Raw genomic sequence first — 18,377 nt, 5'->3', positions numbered from 1 at the left:
CTATTGTACTGACCATGCATAATGAGGCCTGAGGTTTTGCTGCTTCTGCTGGCTACTTCCTACTTTTCCCTCCTCCATGGAGATTAAACTTCATGTAGGAAAAAGCATATTTAATGTTGGGTATGAAGGTGTGCATGAGTAGATTCCTTCCCACCCACCCACCCATTGGATTCACACAGCGCAAGTAAGTGATATCCTTAATTCCTTGTTAGTGTGAATTAGCAGACCTGAGGAACAACTTAAATATGAAGAAATGGTTCATGGTATGGCCTTTCCTGGACTGTACCACTATATCCTTCAGGAGGAGTCAAATGCTCTTTTGTGTAAAATTATCTTTGAATACAACAGGGAGTAGCTTGTTGAATAGGGCTCATAGCCTAGTCCAAACTTACATACATGCTTTGTATGTGGAATGGTGTTTTTTTTAAAAAAACAAACAAACATGGGGAAGCATTTAAAAATTCAGTTATCCTCCTGTAATGTGAACTCTTGGAGTTCAGGAAGGATTGTACCATGTGTTAGCTCTGCACACTTGAATTGACGTGGATTCAGATATAGAACACTTGGCTTTTTAAAAAAAGAAGTAGAAGGCTAGTTAAGCTTTTTAGTTAGTCTGGTAGTATGACAGTGTGAACAGCTGACTTCTTATTTCCATTCTCCCAATAATTCTGACCAATTTATAACAAATAATGGTAAATGACTGAACAATGTACATGGAAGGAGATTTTTTTTTTTTTAAGGGAAATTGGCTACTTGCTTCCATCTCATACCCTCATAGTCACCAAATGGTGAATAACTGATTTATCTGTCCATGCAAGTTACTATGCAAGCTTTCCACCTACTTACTTGTAGGAGAGCCTCTAAGTACTACGTAAGAGCTAAGCTGCTCTCTGTACTTTGCAATGAGAGAACCTGGAAAGAGACATTTTCACAAGGTGACTTTGGATGGATTTGCTACTCATTAATCAGAGTCCCTTTGCCCTGTATCCTGTGGGTCATTGTGCTACTATAGCAAAGACATGCTAGTTTATCTAGTCCACAGTTTCTCAACCACCGGTCCCTGGACCGCTGCCGGTCCCCGAAGGGTTGAATGCTGGTCCCTGACTGGCAGTCAACCCCCCCCCCCCAACAACTGCAATCAAGACACTCACTTCCTCAATTTTGCACATAGCACGGAAGAGGAAGAGTATCACGGAAGCGTGGGACCCTTCTTGTGCCTTGCCTCCATGTGCTGCTGAGATCTTCCTACAGCTATCTTATTCCCTATCTTTACAGCTTCAAACTGTATGCAGCGCAGGGGCAACAAGGAAAAGGTATGGCAGTGGGTGCCACTTGAAGGACTGCTGATGCTTGCATGCTCATTGCTTGCAGCCAAAGGTTGATTGATTGAAACCCAGCTGCCTGTTGCAACCGAGGCACCTTGAGAGGGAGCGCTGTTTCCCTCTTGCATTGGTAGGGCATTGTGGTCCCTCGGTCCCCTGTAACCCCCTGGTCTACACTGCTGGTGGAAGACGGCGGTCCCTTTTGTGACCTTGCCAGGGGGTGGAACCTCTGGCTGGGATCATGCCGTGGTGAAGGCTAAGCAGCGGAGGGAGGGAGGAGGGCTGCCTTGGCTTGGACTTTGCAGAAAGGGAGTGCAGGTGGACCTTCCTCGGGGGAGGGGGAGCAAGTACGAGTACCAAGGAGGGCTAAGTGGAGGAGGGAGGTGGCGTGGTACGGGGAAGAGGCAAGATACCATTTTGTGCGTTCATGCAAAAGGGTCATTGGATAAATTGCACTGGAATGAAGTGATCCTGGGGATTTGATGCCCAGCACGGTTCGTGTCCGATCCAAACTGATTTAAAACCAGCTGCCTGTTGCGGCCAAGGCACCTTGAGAGGAAACGCCGTTTCCCTCTTGCATTGGTGGGGTGTTGTGGTCCCTTGGCCCCCTATAACCACCTGGTCTGCACCGCCGGTGGAAGGCGGCGGTCCCCTTTATGACCTTGCTGGTTGTGGGGGACAACCTCTGGCCAGAATCATGCCACGGTGAGGGCTAAGTAGAGGAGGGAGGGAGGAGGGCTGCCTTGGCTTGCCTCGCAGGTATGCGTGGGCAGCATGTGGGACCACGTGAGCTGTGTGGCCCCAAAGGCAAGCTGGTGAGATTGGCACACGCAGGGGAGTTGGGAGGGGGCACAGAAGCGCGCGTTGTGAGAGAGGATGGGGGAACACCTGCTACACTTTGGTGCACAAGCACAGTGGTGGTAGCTCTTGGACCCAGGCGACCTTCCGAGCGTGGTCCGGTGCACCATTGCCTCACCCACCCTGAACAGTGCCTCGTCTCCCCAGCGAGGAAAATGAGGCATCCACCACTACAACACCCCACGCCCTCCGCCATCTCAGAATCACCCCCTTCCCTTTAATGCCAGGTCCCCACCTGGCATTAAATTCTTCACATTTTCTTTCACCGTTAAAAAAAACCCCATTCCCAGCACCTGCCATGTAACCGTTTTTAAAGAGTTTTGGAGGAGCTGCACGGGTTTCATTAGGTCCGCCTCGCAAAGTAGGAACATAGGAAACTGCCATATACTGAGTCAGACCATTGGTCTGTCTAGCTCAGTATTGTCTTCACAGACTGGCAGCGACTTCTCCAAGGTTGCAGGCAGGAATCTCTCTCAGCCCTATCTTGGAGAAGCCAGGGAGGGAACTTGAAACCTTCTGCTCTTCCCAGAGCGACTTCATCCCCTGAGGGGAATATCTTGCAGTGCTCACACATCAAGTCTCGCATTCATATGCAACCAGGGCAGACCCTGCTTAGCTGTGGGAACAAGTCATGCTTGCTACCACAAGACCAGCTCTCCTCTCAAAGTGCACATCTAAGAGCAGGATCCAGATCAAGCCAGGTGATCATGACCAAGCAGCATTGACACAAATGAGAGATGACTAAATTAATTTCAGTGGGTGGTCCTGACTAACGTCGTCTGGATCCGGCCCTGCGACTACACAACTGCTGCTAAAACTCCACCTCCATCATGAGAGGGTTAAACTGTAATTTCCGGCTCTGCTGAACTTGCCCAGCTCTCCTCTCCTCACCTCCTTTTTGCTTTGCTTGACATCTAGCCTGATGAATCGTTTTGGGGAATTCAAAAGCTTGCTTGTGTGTTGTTTTCATTGGCCCCATGTAGCTTTTGAATTTTCCAATGGCCCAACATCCCCTCTCCATTGAGTAATCACAAGCACCCCACCCCGCACATACTGAAGACATACCGGAGACATATTTGTTCACCCAGGCTTTTAGATTCAGGGGTTCTCAACCTTGGGTACCCAGATGTTGGTGGACTTCAACTCCCATAATCCCCAGCCATAATGGCCAAATGCCATTGTGGTTGGGGGTTATGGGAGTTTAACTGAGGGACCCAAGGTTGAGCACCCCTAATATTCCATGTTTGCAAAAGATTCCAAATTTAATTATTTTAATGCTTATATTATTTTAATTGTAAACTGTCCAGAGATGCAAGTTTTGGGCAGTATAGAAGTCTGATAGATAGATAGATAGATAGATAGATAGATAGATAGATAGATAGATAGATAGACTTGAAAACCCTTTACTAACTGCTGGTCCGGGAAACTGCGCATGAAGAATGTAGCGGTCCTTGAAACTCTGCACGAAGAATTTAGCGGTCCTTGACTCCAAAAAGGTTGAGAAACACCATAAAGGGTATGATGTAGCCACCACTCTATCAGATTGCCTCTGTCTTTCCCAGTCTGATAGATGGAATGTCTTGTTTGCCTTGGTTTGAAGAGATGTGCATGAGAACAATTGGCAGCTGAACTCCATGAATTCTTTGAAAGTATTTTTAACCATAACTTTCTAGTGACATCTTCCCCTTGGAACAGAAAGCATGTTTTTTGTTTGCTGGCTAGGAGAGAAGCATATTTGTATTGGGGAGGGACTGTAGCTTAGTGGTAGAGCACATGCTTTGTATGCAGAAGGTCCTAGGTTCAATTCCTGGCATCTCCAGGTAGTTTTGGGAAATACCTGTCTGAAACTCAGAGGGCTGCTGCTACTCAGGGTAGACAGTGCTGCTGAGCTAGATAGACCAATGTTCTGTCTTCAAATAAGGCAGCTGCCTATAAGAACATAAGAACAGCCCTGCTGGATCAGGCCCAAGGCCCATCTAGTCCAGCATCCTGTTTCGCACAGTGGCCCACCAGATGCCGCTGGAAGCCACAGACAGGAGTTGAGGGCGTGCCCTCTCTCCTGCCATTACTCCCCTGCAACTGGTACTCAGAGGCACCCTGCCCTTGATGCTGGAGGTGGCCCACAGCCCTCCGACTAGTAGCCATTGATAGACCTCTCCTCCATGAAGTCATCCAAACCCCTCTTAAAGCCATCCAGGTTGTTGGCTGTCACCACATCCTGTGGCAGAGAGTTCCACAAGTGGATCACGCATTGTGTGAAAAAGTACTTCCGTTTGTTGGTCCTAGACCTCCTGGCAATCAATTTCATGGAGTGACCCCTGGTTCTAGTGTTGTATGAGAGGGAAAAGAATCTCTCTCTCTCCACTTTCTCCACACCATGCATGACCTTATAGACCTCTATCATCTCTCCCTGCAGTCGTCTTTTTTCTAAACTAAAAAGCCCCTTTTAGTTTATTTTCAATCCCCTTTCTAATGATCCCTAGCATGGAATTTGCCTTTTTCACAGCTGCCGCACATTGAGTCGACACTTTCAATGAGCTGTCCACCACGACCCCAAGATCTCTCTCCTGGTCCGTCACCGATAGCTCGGATCCCATCAGCATATACTTGAAGTTGGGGTTTTTCGTCCCAATGTGCATCACTTTACACTTGCTAACATTGAACCGCATTTGCCATTTTGTCGCCCACTCCCCCAGTTTGGAGAGATCCTTTTGGAGCTGCTCACAATCCGTTTTGGATTTCACTACCCAGAAGAGTTTGGTATCATCTGCAAATTTGGCCACATCACTGCTTACCCCTGCTTCTAGATCATTTATGAATAAATTAAAAAGCACCGGTCCCAGTACAGATCCCTGTGGGACCCCACTTCTTACTTCCCTCCATTGTGAAAACTCTCCATTTATACCTACCCTCTGTTTCCTGTCTTTCAACCAGTTAGCAATCCACACATGTACTTGTCCCTTTATCCCATGACAGCTAAGTTTCCTCAGGAGTCTTTGATGAGGAACTTTGTCAAAAGCTTTTTGGAAGTCCAGGTAGACTATGTCAACTGGATCACCTTGATCCACACACTCGTTGACACTCTCAAAGAAGTCCAAAAGGTTGGTGAGGCAAGATTTACCTTTGCGGAAGCCATGCTGGCTCACTCCCAGCAGGGCCTGTTCTTCTAGGTGCTTTACAATTTTATCCTTGAGGATGCTTTCCATCAATTTGCCTGGAATGGACGTTAGGCTAACTGGCCTGTAATTTCCCAGATCGCCCCTGGATCCCTTTTTTCAAAATCGGTGTTACATTTGCTACTCTCCAGTCCTCTGGTACAGAGCCCGATTTCAGGGATAAGTTAAATATTTTAGCAAGGAGGTCGGCAATGTAAGGGGGAGGTAGCTTTGTGTTCAGAAAAGGTATTTGGTCCACCCATTGCTTTTTTGGTTCAGTTTGTCTTTAGGTAATCCTTGCAGGTGGGATAGGCTGAACAACAGCTGTCTGGTTACACGTGAACAGGGCAATAGGCATATAGAAAACTATATTTTGGGTGCAGTGACAGTAAGTTGGAAAGCCCTACAGTTCCTTACATTTTGTGCAGAAATGCTTGCTTCTCTGTTCCATTTAATTTGTACTGCAAAGATGGTCTCTCAAATTGGGCATGTTTGGGCTTTTCTCTACTGAAGTTCTGCACTCTTCCAAGTGATAGGCATCTTAATGCTGGTAAAATAATTGCTTAGGTGCATGGTTGCTCATGAAGTCATCTAAACATTGAGGGCTGCTGTACACATTTATTTTTAAACTTTATATGGAGAGCATTCTATATGTAAATGTAAAAAAGTAAGTGCATTATGACAAACATTTTTGTAAATGCATGGTGGAAAGGATTGCTCTAATTCAAAGGTTTTCAACCTGTGGTACTCCAGATGTTGCTGAATTACAACTCCCATCATCCCCAATTTATTGTGGCTGGGGATGATGGCAGTTGTAGTTCAGCAACATCTTGAGTACCACAGGTTGGGAATTGATTGAATGTAGAAAACCATGTTTCTAAATAATGTACTATATACAGGGGTCAAGAAACATTGATTCAGTTCACCGGCCAGACAAAATATTTTAAGATGGTTGGCATATTACTCATCAGGACTCCTTTCACTCATCATGCATCGTTTCTCACTTGGCGCAGACTAGTAGACTAGTGAATTTCCTGAGCCCTTGATTATACAGTTATACATGCTAGCAAGCTATGCTTCAGCTTCCAGATGACTACAAGCATATATTTGCTGCTATGTAATGTATGAAGTAAACCATAGTCTGAGGGACTCTCTTTAGCTTTGACAAGGTAAAAAGCAACATTGGTCCTGTAGAAAAACAAAGTATTGTTTAGGTGAATGAAAACTGAGCAGGAAGAAGCACATTCTGTATTTTATCTGATTGGCATATGAAATTTGAATGTTCTTATCAGCTAATTTCCATACTTCAGCCCCAATTGTCTTTGTGTATGGGGAGTGCTAAAGTAAATGGAGAGAAGCTTCAACACAATAACAAAAGAGCTTCACTTGATACAGAGCTGTAATTTTGTGGATGTCTGAATAATTAAGGCCCTGTGAAGCTGAATATTTAAAGTTATTGGAGGAGAGGAAACCCCTCAAGAAAGAGTGTGCTTAAGAACCTTTTAACGTAATAAGATGCTTGCTGGGATCTGTCCATGAAGCTCTGGGTACCTGACACCTGATCCAGCTTTCTCCAGTCATTGCTTGGCTCTTGGGAATCTTGGGAGGGTGAATGACTAGCAGCTACAAGATTGTTTTACAGGCTTGGAGTTCAGACAGTAATATATACACTGGCATGGCTCTCTGACTCTTTGTGAAGCTGTTGCATTAGGACGATGTTTCAGATAGCAGGGGTCTTTCTTGTACACTGATAAGAACTTGAGGAGTTAGTTGCACCAGGAAGCAACAAGAGCTGTTCTGAATCCTGATTGCCTTGATTAGCATGCCAGGGACTTATTTATGAGGTCAATGAAATACACCTAAATCACATGTGACAGTTGGTTAGAACAACTTTTTAAGTCCCCTGGAGAGAGTGGCAACATGTGTTTTGAAATCCTGACCTTTGCACTGGCTCATTGACACCTCAAAGCATCATAGCAGGTATTTGGAAGCACAGTGCGATGCCTAAATTAGAAGGGGCTGAAGGCTACTGAATTCAGGGTTTTTGAAAAACTGCTCTTTGAGGTGTAACAAAAACAATATGTGTCCTTCCTGCAGGCAGGATATTGGTTCTACAGATTGAACCGTCCCATGTAAGCACTGTAAGATATTGCCCTGGGAAGAGCACCTGCATGCAGAAGGTTCCAAGTTCCCTTCCTGGCATCTCCGAGATGAGAGAGATTCCTGCCTGCAATCTTGGAGAAGCCGCTGCCAGTCTGTGTAGACAATACTGAGCTAGATGGACCAATGGTCTGACTCAGTATAAGCCAGCTGATTTCGTGGAAGGAGAGCGGTCTTGTGGTAGCAAGCATGACATCCCCTTAGCTAAGCAGAGTCCACCCTGGTTACATTTGAATGGGAGTCTTGGAGTGTGAGCACTATAAGATATTCACCTCAGGGGATGGAGCCACTCTGAGAAGAGCATCTAGGTTCCAAGCTCCTTCCCTGGCATCTCCAAGATAGGGCTGAGAGAGATTCCTGCCTGCAACCTTGGAGAAGCCGCTGCCAGTAGACAATACTGAGCTAGATGGACCAATGGCCTGTCTCAGTATATGGCAGCTTCCTATGTTCCTAAATTTACTCTATATATGACACTTGTCTTGCCCCGCTACTTTCTGTTCCTTCCTTGCAACTGATATTTGGAGGCATCCTGCCTCTGAGCCTGGAGGTTGCCTGGTATACTAGTAGCCATTGATAGACCTGTCTTCCATTAATTTATCTAAGCGCCACTTAAAGCCATCCAAACTGATGGCCACAACCACATCCCGTGGCAGAGAATTGCATAGATTACTTATGTGCTCGGTGAAAAGGTACTTCCTCTTGTTGGTCCTAAATTTCCTGGCAATCAGTTTCATGGGATGGCTCTTGGTTCTAGTGCTGTGGCTACTGCATGGAATTTACTGCCATGTAAATTGTGTTTATAACATGTAGCCCAGTCTGTAGACAAGGACAAACTATTTGAGGGGAATTTAGGTGAACCCCTCCCCATGCAATTAACAAACAGCACCTTGGCACACTAGGAAGAAGGAAGTTCATGCATGCTCATATCCTTATTGTACATGGTTGGACCAGTGGATGAAGTATTGTCTAAACTGGCTCTTATATTCAGCACACACACAGTAGTACACTTCCTATCTGTATCCTCCATTTAAAGGTGTCTGTATCCAGGTTTATTTCTAAAGTGAACACATGTACAGTCATTCACACAGAAACATGCACTTGTACATATGCACATTTACTCCTGTCTCGGGGAGAGGCAGGAGTCAGCCATGTTTAAACATGGTCAGATCTAGAATGCATTTCTCAGACTGGGTCTGGGATGAGAGAAAGCTGTCTTTGGAAGCCAAGAAGTCAAGATTGCATTACTTGGGATCCCCACAAGACCGTGACTTTTCAGGATTTGTTGTAACAGTAATACCAAATGTAGTACCTACCACCTCAGACCCAGTGAATGAGATATGAAAACAGCTACTTGAAGACTCTTTAAAGTGAAGATTACGTTCAGAGAATGAAAGATTGATAGCCACAGGCTCAAGTTACCTGTCAGGAGGACAGAGTGACTTGACATATTCAGGAAGGCATCCATTTCAAGGTTCATGTATTATTGATCCAGAAGTGGCATGCTGCTGCTGGGACATGGGTTGATAGAGAAGGGGACACTGAGGGGAAAACTAGGGCCCTTCTTCTCCCAGTTCTTTCAGATGTGTGAAATGATGGTGTGATTACAGTTGCTAGCAGTGAATCTGTTTAGAAGGAGCAAGTCTGGAAGAAGGTCAGGCAAGGATGTGGTGAGTGTTAGGAAGTCTTCTTCCTCAGCCTGCCCCTGCCCCACTGCTGAACTTCCTTCCTGCTAGGAGGCCGGGGCACTACCCCTTATGAGTGGGTCCGGAGAGGTTTGTCTCCTGATATTATTTGCCTCGCCCGTATTTCACCTACAAACTGTGCAGAAAGGTACGGCTGCAAGAATCTGCCACCATATGCAAAATTTGACTTCTTGAGAATCTTGATTTGCATTAAAAACCTAAATCAAGCGGTTTGTAATCTCATTGTGTGGAATGGCCTGCAGTTCTGTAGGCAAAGCCAGAGGAAGGTTCAGAAGCCCAGTTCCTGAGGAACAAGTAAGACTTTAAGGCTGTTCTCATGCACACTCTAACCCAGACTAGGGAAGCTCAGCCTGGGTTGGGCTGCACATAAGAACCACCAGGATCGGGCCTGATTCCTGTGGGGCAGCATCACCGAGCTCAGCTTTGTAATGCCGCTCTTAACCGGTTAAAGGGTTGAACGAGCCTTTAACCTGGACTCCAGGATTGTGTGTTTGCTGGGGCTGCATTCAGCCCCAGCGGACACAGAGATGGGCACCTAGAGTGCCTGTTTCCTGGGGGAATCCCCCAATGCACTGTGCAAGTCATGGAGTGCATTGTGGGATATCCAGAGGCCAGGACATGTTTTCCTGATCTCTGGAGCTCTGTTCTGCACCACGGAATGCAGATCATCTGGAAGCATGTTCCACACTCCTAGAAACATCCGTGCTCGTCTGGGGGAGAAGGTGAGTTGGACCACACACACCCCGCTCCACCTGGTCATGTGAATGACCCCTTTGTGTGAGCTAGGTGTTTCAATAGCATGCAGTCAGGACTGCTTGTCCCTTCCTGTTTGTTCCCTGTTTCTTGGCCCTTATTCCTCTTTTATTCTCATTCTTACCTATAGCTGCCTCTCCCTCTTCTGATCCAGCCCCTACAAAAACTGCAAACTGTTTGCAAAACCTGAGTCTTGGAAACCAAGTGAATAAGTGCTTGCAAGCGTCTCATTTATTGAGAGACACTAATTTGGATGCCCCCCCACCCCTCCACATTCCTGCCTATATAGAAGAAATCTGAACATAAGTCTTGGCATGAAATAATGTTCTTTGTGGCATATCTATACTCTAGACTGGGGGGTTGCTGTCCTGTGATATAAACAGGGAACAAAGTGGAACGGATATGGTCTCTGGGTGGTGGTTGGGATTGATGAACCTGAGCACTGCTGAGTGACGGCTTTCAGAGCTGCTCTTTACTAATAATTGGAATTGTGATGGCTTCCCTTTGTAAATCAACTTAACTGGATATCGGCGGAGCATTCACTCTCCACCTTTTACAGATGGCATTGTGTGTTAAGCCTTTCCTGCAAAGGTTCTCTGTTACCAAGTCTGATTAAACTCCCCAGATTACAAAGGAGGCTTGTAATGAGCACTGGCAGCACAACACTGGGAAGCTCAGATCTAGTAAGAACCAAACAATTAATCCCTGTTAAACCAGCATTTGATATTTTGCAGGCTAGACAGTGTCTTCCTTAGAAAGTGGTGCCTGACTGTACACATTTATAATATGTACTTGTGAGAAGTTAATAACTTTGCTCCTAAGATGATGGCTTGAGGTACTACTTCTAGTGTTTTGCTGTAGGGCAAATATTTTAAATTGTTTCCTAGAGTGGGTAGTGGAAGACAACTACCCTATGACCTCTGAAGAGATGCAGAGACAATTGTCCTATGAAGAGATGCAGTCTATGATCTGATTGTATGGATGAGTAACAGAGCACTTAAAGCAGTGGGAGATAAATGTATGAGGTATAGCTTGCTCTGTAGTCGCCAGAAGTTGACACCGACTCAGTGGCACTTTACTTTACTATAGCTTGAAAGCCTTTGCAGGAAAATGTTTTGACTTGGATGAGGCAACACAACGCTCAAAACTCTCCTCCAAAATAAGTTCAAGGCTATAATGTGTGTGTATACAATAGCTGATTCTGCACATCGCTGCAAACACAGCTGTGTAACAGTTGTGGCCTGCATGTATTCTGATGTCACCTCACCCCAAAATGAAGAGAGGAGAAGCCTGAGGCCTCACCAGTAGCAAGGACCAGTGAGTGTGTTATTCTGGGAGTAAGCCTACACTTGCTTTGTTCAGCTGCAAGACAATTTTGTCACAGGAAAGTGTAGGTTGAAAGTAGGGCTCTAAGAAGTGCAGCGTAACCACCTCTACTTCCAGTAAACTTGACCTTAATATTCCTCAGAGAGCAAAGCATCTAAAAAGAAAGAGGGGAAACCACTTCAGCTAAGATCAGAGGCGGGAGGGCCAGTCGTATAGGCTTCGGTCCTCCAGCCACAAGAGAAGCACATGCCCAAGATGGAGTGTGTGTTTGAGGGAGTGGCTCTGTATGTACATGTGACTGTGTGAAAGAGAATGTGAGAGACTTTGTGTGGTAGAGGAAGTAAGCAAGTGTGTGTGTGTGTCTGTATCTGCATATGAATAATACCTGTAGTTGTAAGGAGGGAGTCCCAGAAGTTGAGAGCAACCTTTTTAAAGCATGTTCACATGCAAGGCTTATACAGGCCTATCCCTAAACCAGTCTAACCGCTAATGTAAAATCTAACATTAATGAAAGTGTCTAGTGGATTTCTGTTCTGAGACTCGTCCACTACAAACAGCAAGTAAAAGGCTCTAAGAAAGTAGCTTCGGGATCCATTGTATTCCCAATATGAATAGCAAGAGTGCACAACCGAGACCACAGTTTAGCAATTTAGGATATGAGCCATTTAAAGCCTCACAGTACATTGTACTAATCAAATCAGATTTGAATTAATGACTAGGAGGGAACAGAGTGTCAGCTTTCGATCCCAAGAGCAGTAGTGCAATTGGCTCCTGCCTGAGTGATCCTCATCAAGAGGCACTCCAGAAGCATCTGCACCAATTGTAGCCCCAGATATAATCAGTCCCACAAATAGTGCTTTGTGGGTTTTCTCTCTGATTTTAAAATAATAGCTGCTAGATCTTCGAGTTAGAAGGGATTGCAGCCTTCTTGGCAGATGAAGTTGTGGGAGGCGGGGTGGGGGTGCTTTCCTGAGCCCCTTTCAGACTTTACAGTATTTTCAAAAAATACTGTACTGCATCCAAGTACAACTGTCTGAAGGTGCCTCAGCCTGCCAATCATGGAAACCTCCACCATCACAATTACGGCATTTGCCTCTTCAGACAAACACTGCCATAAATGCGAAGAGCATAGGCAGGTAGGTGAGTGAGTAATGTGCTAGGTGAGACTTCCAGAGTGGTTTTGGATGGCTGTACTCACATACAGCTTTTAAAAAATGTCTGAGCAGAATGTTCAGTCTAGTTGCTGCCATAATTGGAAGATTCCGCTAGAGCAGGCTGTGAATTTGAGTAATCAGGAGTAGACAAGCTCTATCCATAACAGGTGGCCCCAAGACTGCCTGGTCACAGGGCCCTTCAGTGACCTTGTTTGGATTTAGTTTTGATTGCCTCATCCAGATATCATTGCCAACCACAGTCAGATATGCTATAATTGTGGAAGGCAGCAAGGTCAGCACCACTGTCTCTACAGCAGTCCCACAAGTAGTTGCCAGGCTCCATAGTTGTCTCTTGCTACTGCAACATTGGGTAGGATCAACAGAGTTCCATTTCACTTGCTGAACTTTGAAGCATAATTCACTGAGCATGGTAATAAATACAGTGTCTGACACAGATGTGCACCATGATTTGCAAATTGAGTTAGCCTCGAGCGCATATGCCCTCTCTGGTACGAATTTTTCCCCTTCTGACCTGAACCACCATTTAGCATTACATCTGTACTGCCAGACATGCTTAACCACTAACTTTTAACCAGGATTTGCACACCTGCTTCCAATCTTGGTTAAAATGGGAACCCTGGTTAGGCTTAACCATAGTTAAAGTTGGTGCAGATGTAACCTTAAACCCTGGTTAAGGTTGACATGGGAGTGGTGGGGAATTTATTCTGTAGAGGAGTGGAGGGAGCCCATATTCTTGAGGCTGACTCCTGATTTGCAAACCATTGGCTCTTGGAAGAGAGCCAGCGTTATGTCTACACTTAGGCCAGTATCAATATTCTCCTCTGCTCCAAAGCTGCTATAAGTTCAGGAACCTGATTTTATCTTGGACTGGCTTATTGATGCAGTCATTCTAATTGCAAGTGAATTTAGTGGTGTATATGAGCCTGTATTTCCTACTACCCAGCTTACCTATTGCTGTCAACAGCTCTAATTACACAATGAAATGAATGGTGTCTGTAAACACATCCTTCCTGCTAGCTAGCTTACCTAGAGTTTCATGTGCCCATGTTTGGTGAAAGAGAGAAAAGCATTTTTGGGGTGACATCCTCTTCAGCCAGAGTAATACAGATCTTTACTGTCCCATATAAGGCAGCATTCTCTGTTGTTAATAAGGCACCTATTTCATTTGGGCTCAGACGGCTGTTGTTCTCTCCGGCTCAGAGCTGATTATCCTTGAAGGGTCAGAGTAGGACAGGCAGAGGGCAAATGTCAGAGCAGCTCCAGTTCCGAGTCTTATAAATGTCTGGCTGTCTCTTTGCTCGGCAGCCTACTAGTGGATGTCACATGTTTCTGGATGTGGCATCTAAAGCAAAAACAGTCACAACAAGAGCATAAACAGAGTTGCTTCTGTCTATCATCATCTCTCCCCCAATCGAAGCAGTCCTTCTCCCGCGCCCTGTATATACATTCGGATACACTGTATATTTAATAAACTGTCACCTGAGCCTGCTCGGCCTTCACAAGCCAAACTATCTGCTAAATTTGGGATATTATGTTCACCCAAGCCAAGTATCAAGTTCCCTAGATCACATGTGCCTCCAGCCACTATTTAACTCTGAAACTTCGGTGAGAGTCAGTAGTTTACCACACAGTGTGGCTCAGAACAAGTGAAATCTGCTTTTTTTTATTTTTAAAAAATTGTACTAATTTTCAATTTTGTGTTTATTTCTTTTTTTCTTTCTCCTATTTCCTTCTCTTGTACTGAAGAGTGGAGTAACATCTGGTTTGTCTCTCAAATCTGACCATCATGTTTCTGGTTCTTTTAGCCACCACAGAACTAAAGGATTTTTTTGCCAAGGCCCGGAACGGTTCGATCCGCCTCATCAAAATCGTCATTGAAGATGGTAAGTTCTGCTCATTTGTTGCCTCTGTGCCAGCTTGCTTGGTCCCTCTGCACTTAAGCGCTAGCCAGACCAGTGGACTTGGGCGAGGAGCTTCCTGTCCTGTGAAACTACCAGAGGAGAATCCTGGTAGTGGTTGCCGGAATGCAGCTGCTCAGAATAGCTGCTGGGTGCCAAGTGTGGAATCAACACAGCTGTAACTTGGAAAAGGAGCAGAGACGTCGTCCTTATTTGGTTTTTTGCCACAGTAGAATCTCTGTGGGAGACATTGTGATCTTCTTCATGTTTTGATCAGCTGTTCCCATGAGTGTCCTTGCAATAGATGGCAATCTCTGTTCATTAGTCAGAGTAGGGGACTCACCATCTGGGCCAGGGATGATCATTGTAGTCGGATGAGGTGGCTGCACTGAAGACCATTCTGCTCCTCGGGGCAATTTTCTAGCTGTTTTGAAAATATGTCTCTTATACACTAAACCAAGCCACCTAATGGCGCAACGGGGAAATGACTTGATTATCAAGCCAGAGGTTGCTGATTCAAATCCCCGCTGGTATGTTTCCCAGACGATGGGAAACACCTATATCAGGCAGCAGTGATATAGGAAGATGATGAAAGGCATCATCTCACACTGTGTGGTAGGAAGCAATGGTAAACCCCTCCTGTATTCTACCAAAGACAACCATAGGGCTCTGTGGTCGCCAGGAGTCGAAACCGACTCAATGGCACACTTTACCTTTATACAGTAAACCAAAGTGTCCTCCTGTATATATCCTAAATTATAAACACTGAAATGGCACCAGTTGCGATATTGTTGAAGAGATTAGGGAGCAGTTCTGTTCCCAAAGCTCTAGTCATGGCTTGATGTGGTTTTGGTTTGTGTAGATATAGTACTTCTGTCAAACAGCAAGTATATGACTGTGTTGTCATGTAGAGTCTCATCCCCATCTGATGCCTGAAACCCATTTAGAAAAAGCCTCTTTGGAAAAAAAGCCTTCTCATCTCTTGAGCTGTATCTGGAAGCTCAGCCCAGAAAGTGATTCAGATTGTTTTCTCCAGAAGAAGCTTGTTGTGAGATGCATACTGGTTTTCTAGCAGCCTCATGCCTTTCCAAACGTAAACCTATCAGGGAGAAGGCCAACAGCCCTTTAATTTTAATAATGTGTAGAAGGATTCATTTTTGCATGGAGGAAAATTCAGTCAAGTGAGCCTCCACCTGTAGTTTGAACTAGTTGTGCCCAGATGCAGGTTTACCTCCTCAGTGAAAACTAGGCTTATGCTTTTGATTCGTGTACTGTGTGCTTACCTTCCTGTTTACTAGAGCTCAGTTACATCCTGAGAGAGAGAGAGAGAGAGAGAGAGAGAGAGTAACATTCCATTCTCAGTTCTTATAGTTTCATCCCTCTTCCCAATTTACCTATTTCTGTAGTAGTGGTGGAGCCAGTCTGGGTCCAGATGTTGAGATTAATTCATGAATATAGATTAGACTCTGTTTTTTCTAGGCAGGAGGCTTAGTTCTGAACACACTGAAGTGCTCATTATCCAAATATCAAATATCTGAATTTCTTGATTATTAATATTTATTGTGTAGCCCTCATGCATCAATGTAGTTTGATGTAAAAATCATTATTATTATCTAGCCTGTTGACTTCATGTATCTGCCAGCCTTCTTAAAGTTGTATAATAGTTTAGGAAATATGGTGCTCTTATACGTAATCCAAAGTTAGGGCTTCTGTTCTGCTTCAATTTGAGTCATTGGCCTTGTGAAGATTATACAAGGTCTTATAGCATACTTGTCAATATGTCTCTAATGGGTAAATAGGGCCATGTTGGCAGGTATGTGATAGTGGTTCTGAGGATAGAATTTTCCAAGGAGGTCAAGTGGCACTTTGGGTTGATTTCTTTGTGTGGAAAAACTAGATGGTTCTTAACCCACTGTGCTTCATTCTCATGATCTTTAGAAAGATTACACCTCGTAAGAATCTGGCTAGGATGAATCCAGATTATGAAACATGCCTACTCTTTCATTTCGGTATAGCTGATTCAGTGTTAGACTATTTAGAACCAATGAATACATTTCTGTGAATGCAGCATAGGAAACGTTCGTAGTTATTACTGAATGGAGTATTTTTATCTGTATGACCTGTTGCTGTAATGCTTGAGGGCTTATGGAGGAACTACATAAAAGGAATTTAACTCTTGAGTCCATCTAATCTACTATATTTGGTGAAGAGATAACACTAAAGGATACCATAGAGGAGTAGAGAGGAGAGGGATGGGGGGGGGGAAGCCATGGACTGAGATTTTACACTCTTAGAAGTAAAGAAAAGAGAAAAATTACAGGAAATATATTTTTGCTGAAGGGTTTTTGACCTCCAGTTATTTATGATCCCAGTACTAACTGTGACTGTTGTTGAACAAGAAAGATGCAATTAGAAGTACCACAGCTAGACCCAGAGGCGTATCTAGGGAAAATAGCGCCTAGGGCAAGCACTGAAATTGTGCCCCCTGTCCAAACATCTAACACCCATCTTTCAGATAACTTTACCATAATAGCAGCGGAAAAATACAAGTCTGAAGGTCACATAAGTCACATATCTGAATATGTGCACAGTGACTTATATTATATAATTTTTTTTAAAAAAATTACCTGTAGCCCCTTTGGGGGGCTTGCTAAAGGCTGGGGGGGGGTCTGCAAAGGTTTCCCCTTCCCCCCGATGGCCTCTAGGGCCTCACAGGGACCATTTAAGCATGTGCAGTGGCCATTTTTTAAAATAATTTTTTTTCAAAAAATTGCAGCTGAAAACAAAATGGCCACCACGAATGCTCAAATGGCCTCTGTAAGGCCTGTTATGGCCTAGGGCCTCACAGAGGCCATTTGTGCATGCGCGGTGGCCATTTTGTTTTCGGCAGCCTTTTTTCTTAAAAAAAAATAATTTTAAGAAATGGCGCCCCCCTTCAAGTGGCGCCCGGGGCACGTGCCCTGCCTGCCCCACCCTAGATACGCCCCTGGCTAGACCTGTTTCTTTAGTCACTTTAAGGCATCTAACTGCTAACTTAGAATTACCTTGTGGGGCTGGCTGCACATGTATCAATAGTAAAAGGAGGAAGGTATCTGTTCCTCAGTATTCCTTGTAGAGGAATAAGGTGCTCTACATGTTTTTATGTGAACAATATCTCCTGTGTTGTTCTTTCCTCAACCTAGTCTCTCTGTTGTTCATGAGAGGAGGAGCCTTTTAATACAAAATAATCTCTCCCAACAAACGAAAGCATTTTCTGTAGTCTATGTGTGAAGACATAACTTTGTGTTGTTTTACAAAGTTGTGCCAGATATTTTCTGACATTTTCCCCTCCTTTTCCATTCCTTGGGCCTCTGTTGCCCAATTTGACATGCTTCCTGATTCATTGCCTAAGTGCCATAAGACTTCACAAGCTTCTCCTGTCCTTGCTGCTGGTGCTTCTTTAGTACAGCTGCTTCTAATGATAGGAACTTGTGGCTCTAGGAAGCGATTGGCTGAAGCAATCTCTGAGTGATCTGATGTGCATTAGGAGGATTACAGGTGACCCCTAAAATGCAGCACAAACTTTTCAAGGTAATTTTCCATTGCCTCACAGAGAGTGTAGAAGAGAATTAAAATCACTTTGGCAGTATAGTAGAGCACAAAAGCAGATGTACCAGTAACAAGAGAAGGTACTCCAATAGAAAGATTTGAGTGCATTGGGGTACTAAATGGCTGTCAGACTGGGGAAGGGGGATGAAAATTACACTCCCCCACCCCCAACTCTTATGGACTATAGGTGAAAATAAGGCTTCAAGTCCCTTCTATGCTTTGGCTTAGAAATAAGATACGATTTTTTGCGGTATCTTCCTAAAAGGCAATTCAGTGATTGCTTTAAAATTCTCATGAATGCTTTCTAAAGTTGTATAGCATATATCAGTTTCTTATGAGTCTCAATTTGTGAAAGAATAGTTTAATAATATTCCTTTTAGTACAGATTTTTTTAAAAAAGAAATGAGTCTGTGATTTATTTATTTTTAAATTCAGTGAA

At 44.5% G+C, this 18,377-nt stretch overlaps 1 protein-coding gene across 2 annotated transcripts in view; it reads left to right on the top strand.

Annotated features, from left to right (window-relative positions):
- TWF2 (twinfilin actin binding protein 2) overlaps positions 1-18,377 on the top strand; it is a 77,847-nt gene that overhangs the window by 8,600 nt on the left and 50,870 nt on the right. The window contains exon 2 of one of the 2 annotated variants that reach the window (XM_053298379.1): positions 14,258-14,335. The exons of the other annotated variant lie outside the window; for it this stretch is intronic. Coding sequence (XP_053154354.1) covers positions 14,258-14,335 — 78 coding nt within the window. The remainder of the gene's footprint in view (positions 1-14,257; positions 14,336-18,377) is intronic. 2 annotated transcript variants of the gene reach the window in all.

This window comes from Hemicordylus capensis, chromosome 2 (genome assembly GCF_027244095.1).
Source record: "Hemicordylus capensis ecotype Gifberg chromosome 2, rHemCap1.1.pri, whole genome shotgun sequence".
Lineage (NCBI taxonomy): Eukaryota > Metazoa > Chordata > Lepidosauria > Squamata > Cordylidae > Hemicordylus > Hemicordylus capensis.
Note: the sequence above shows the minus strand (reverse complement) of the source record. Positions and strands in the feature narration are given on the sequence as shown.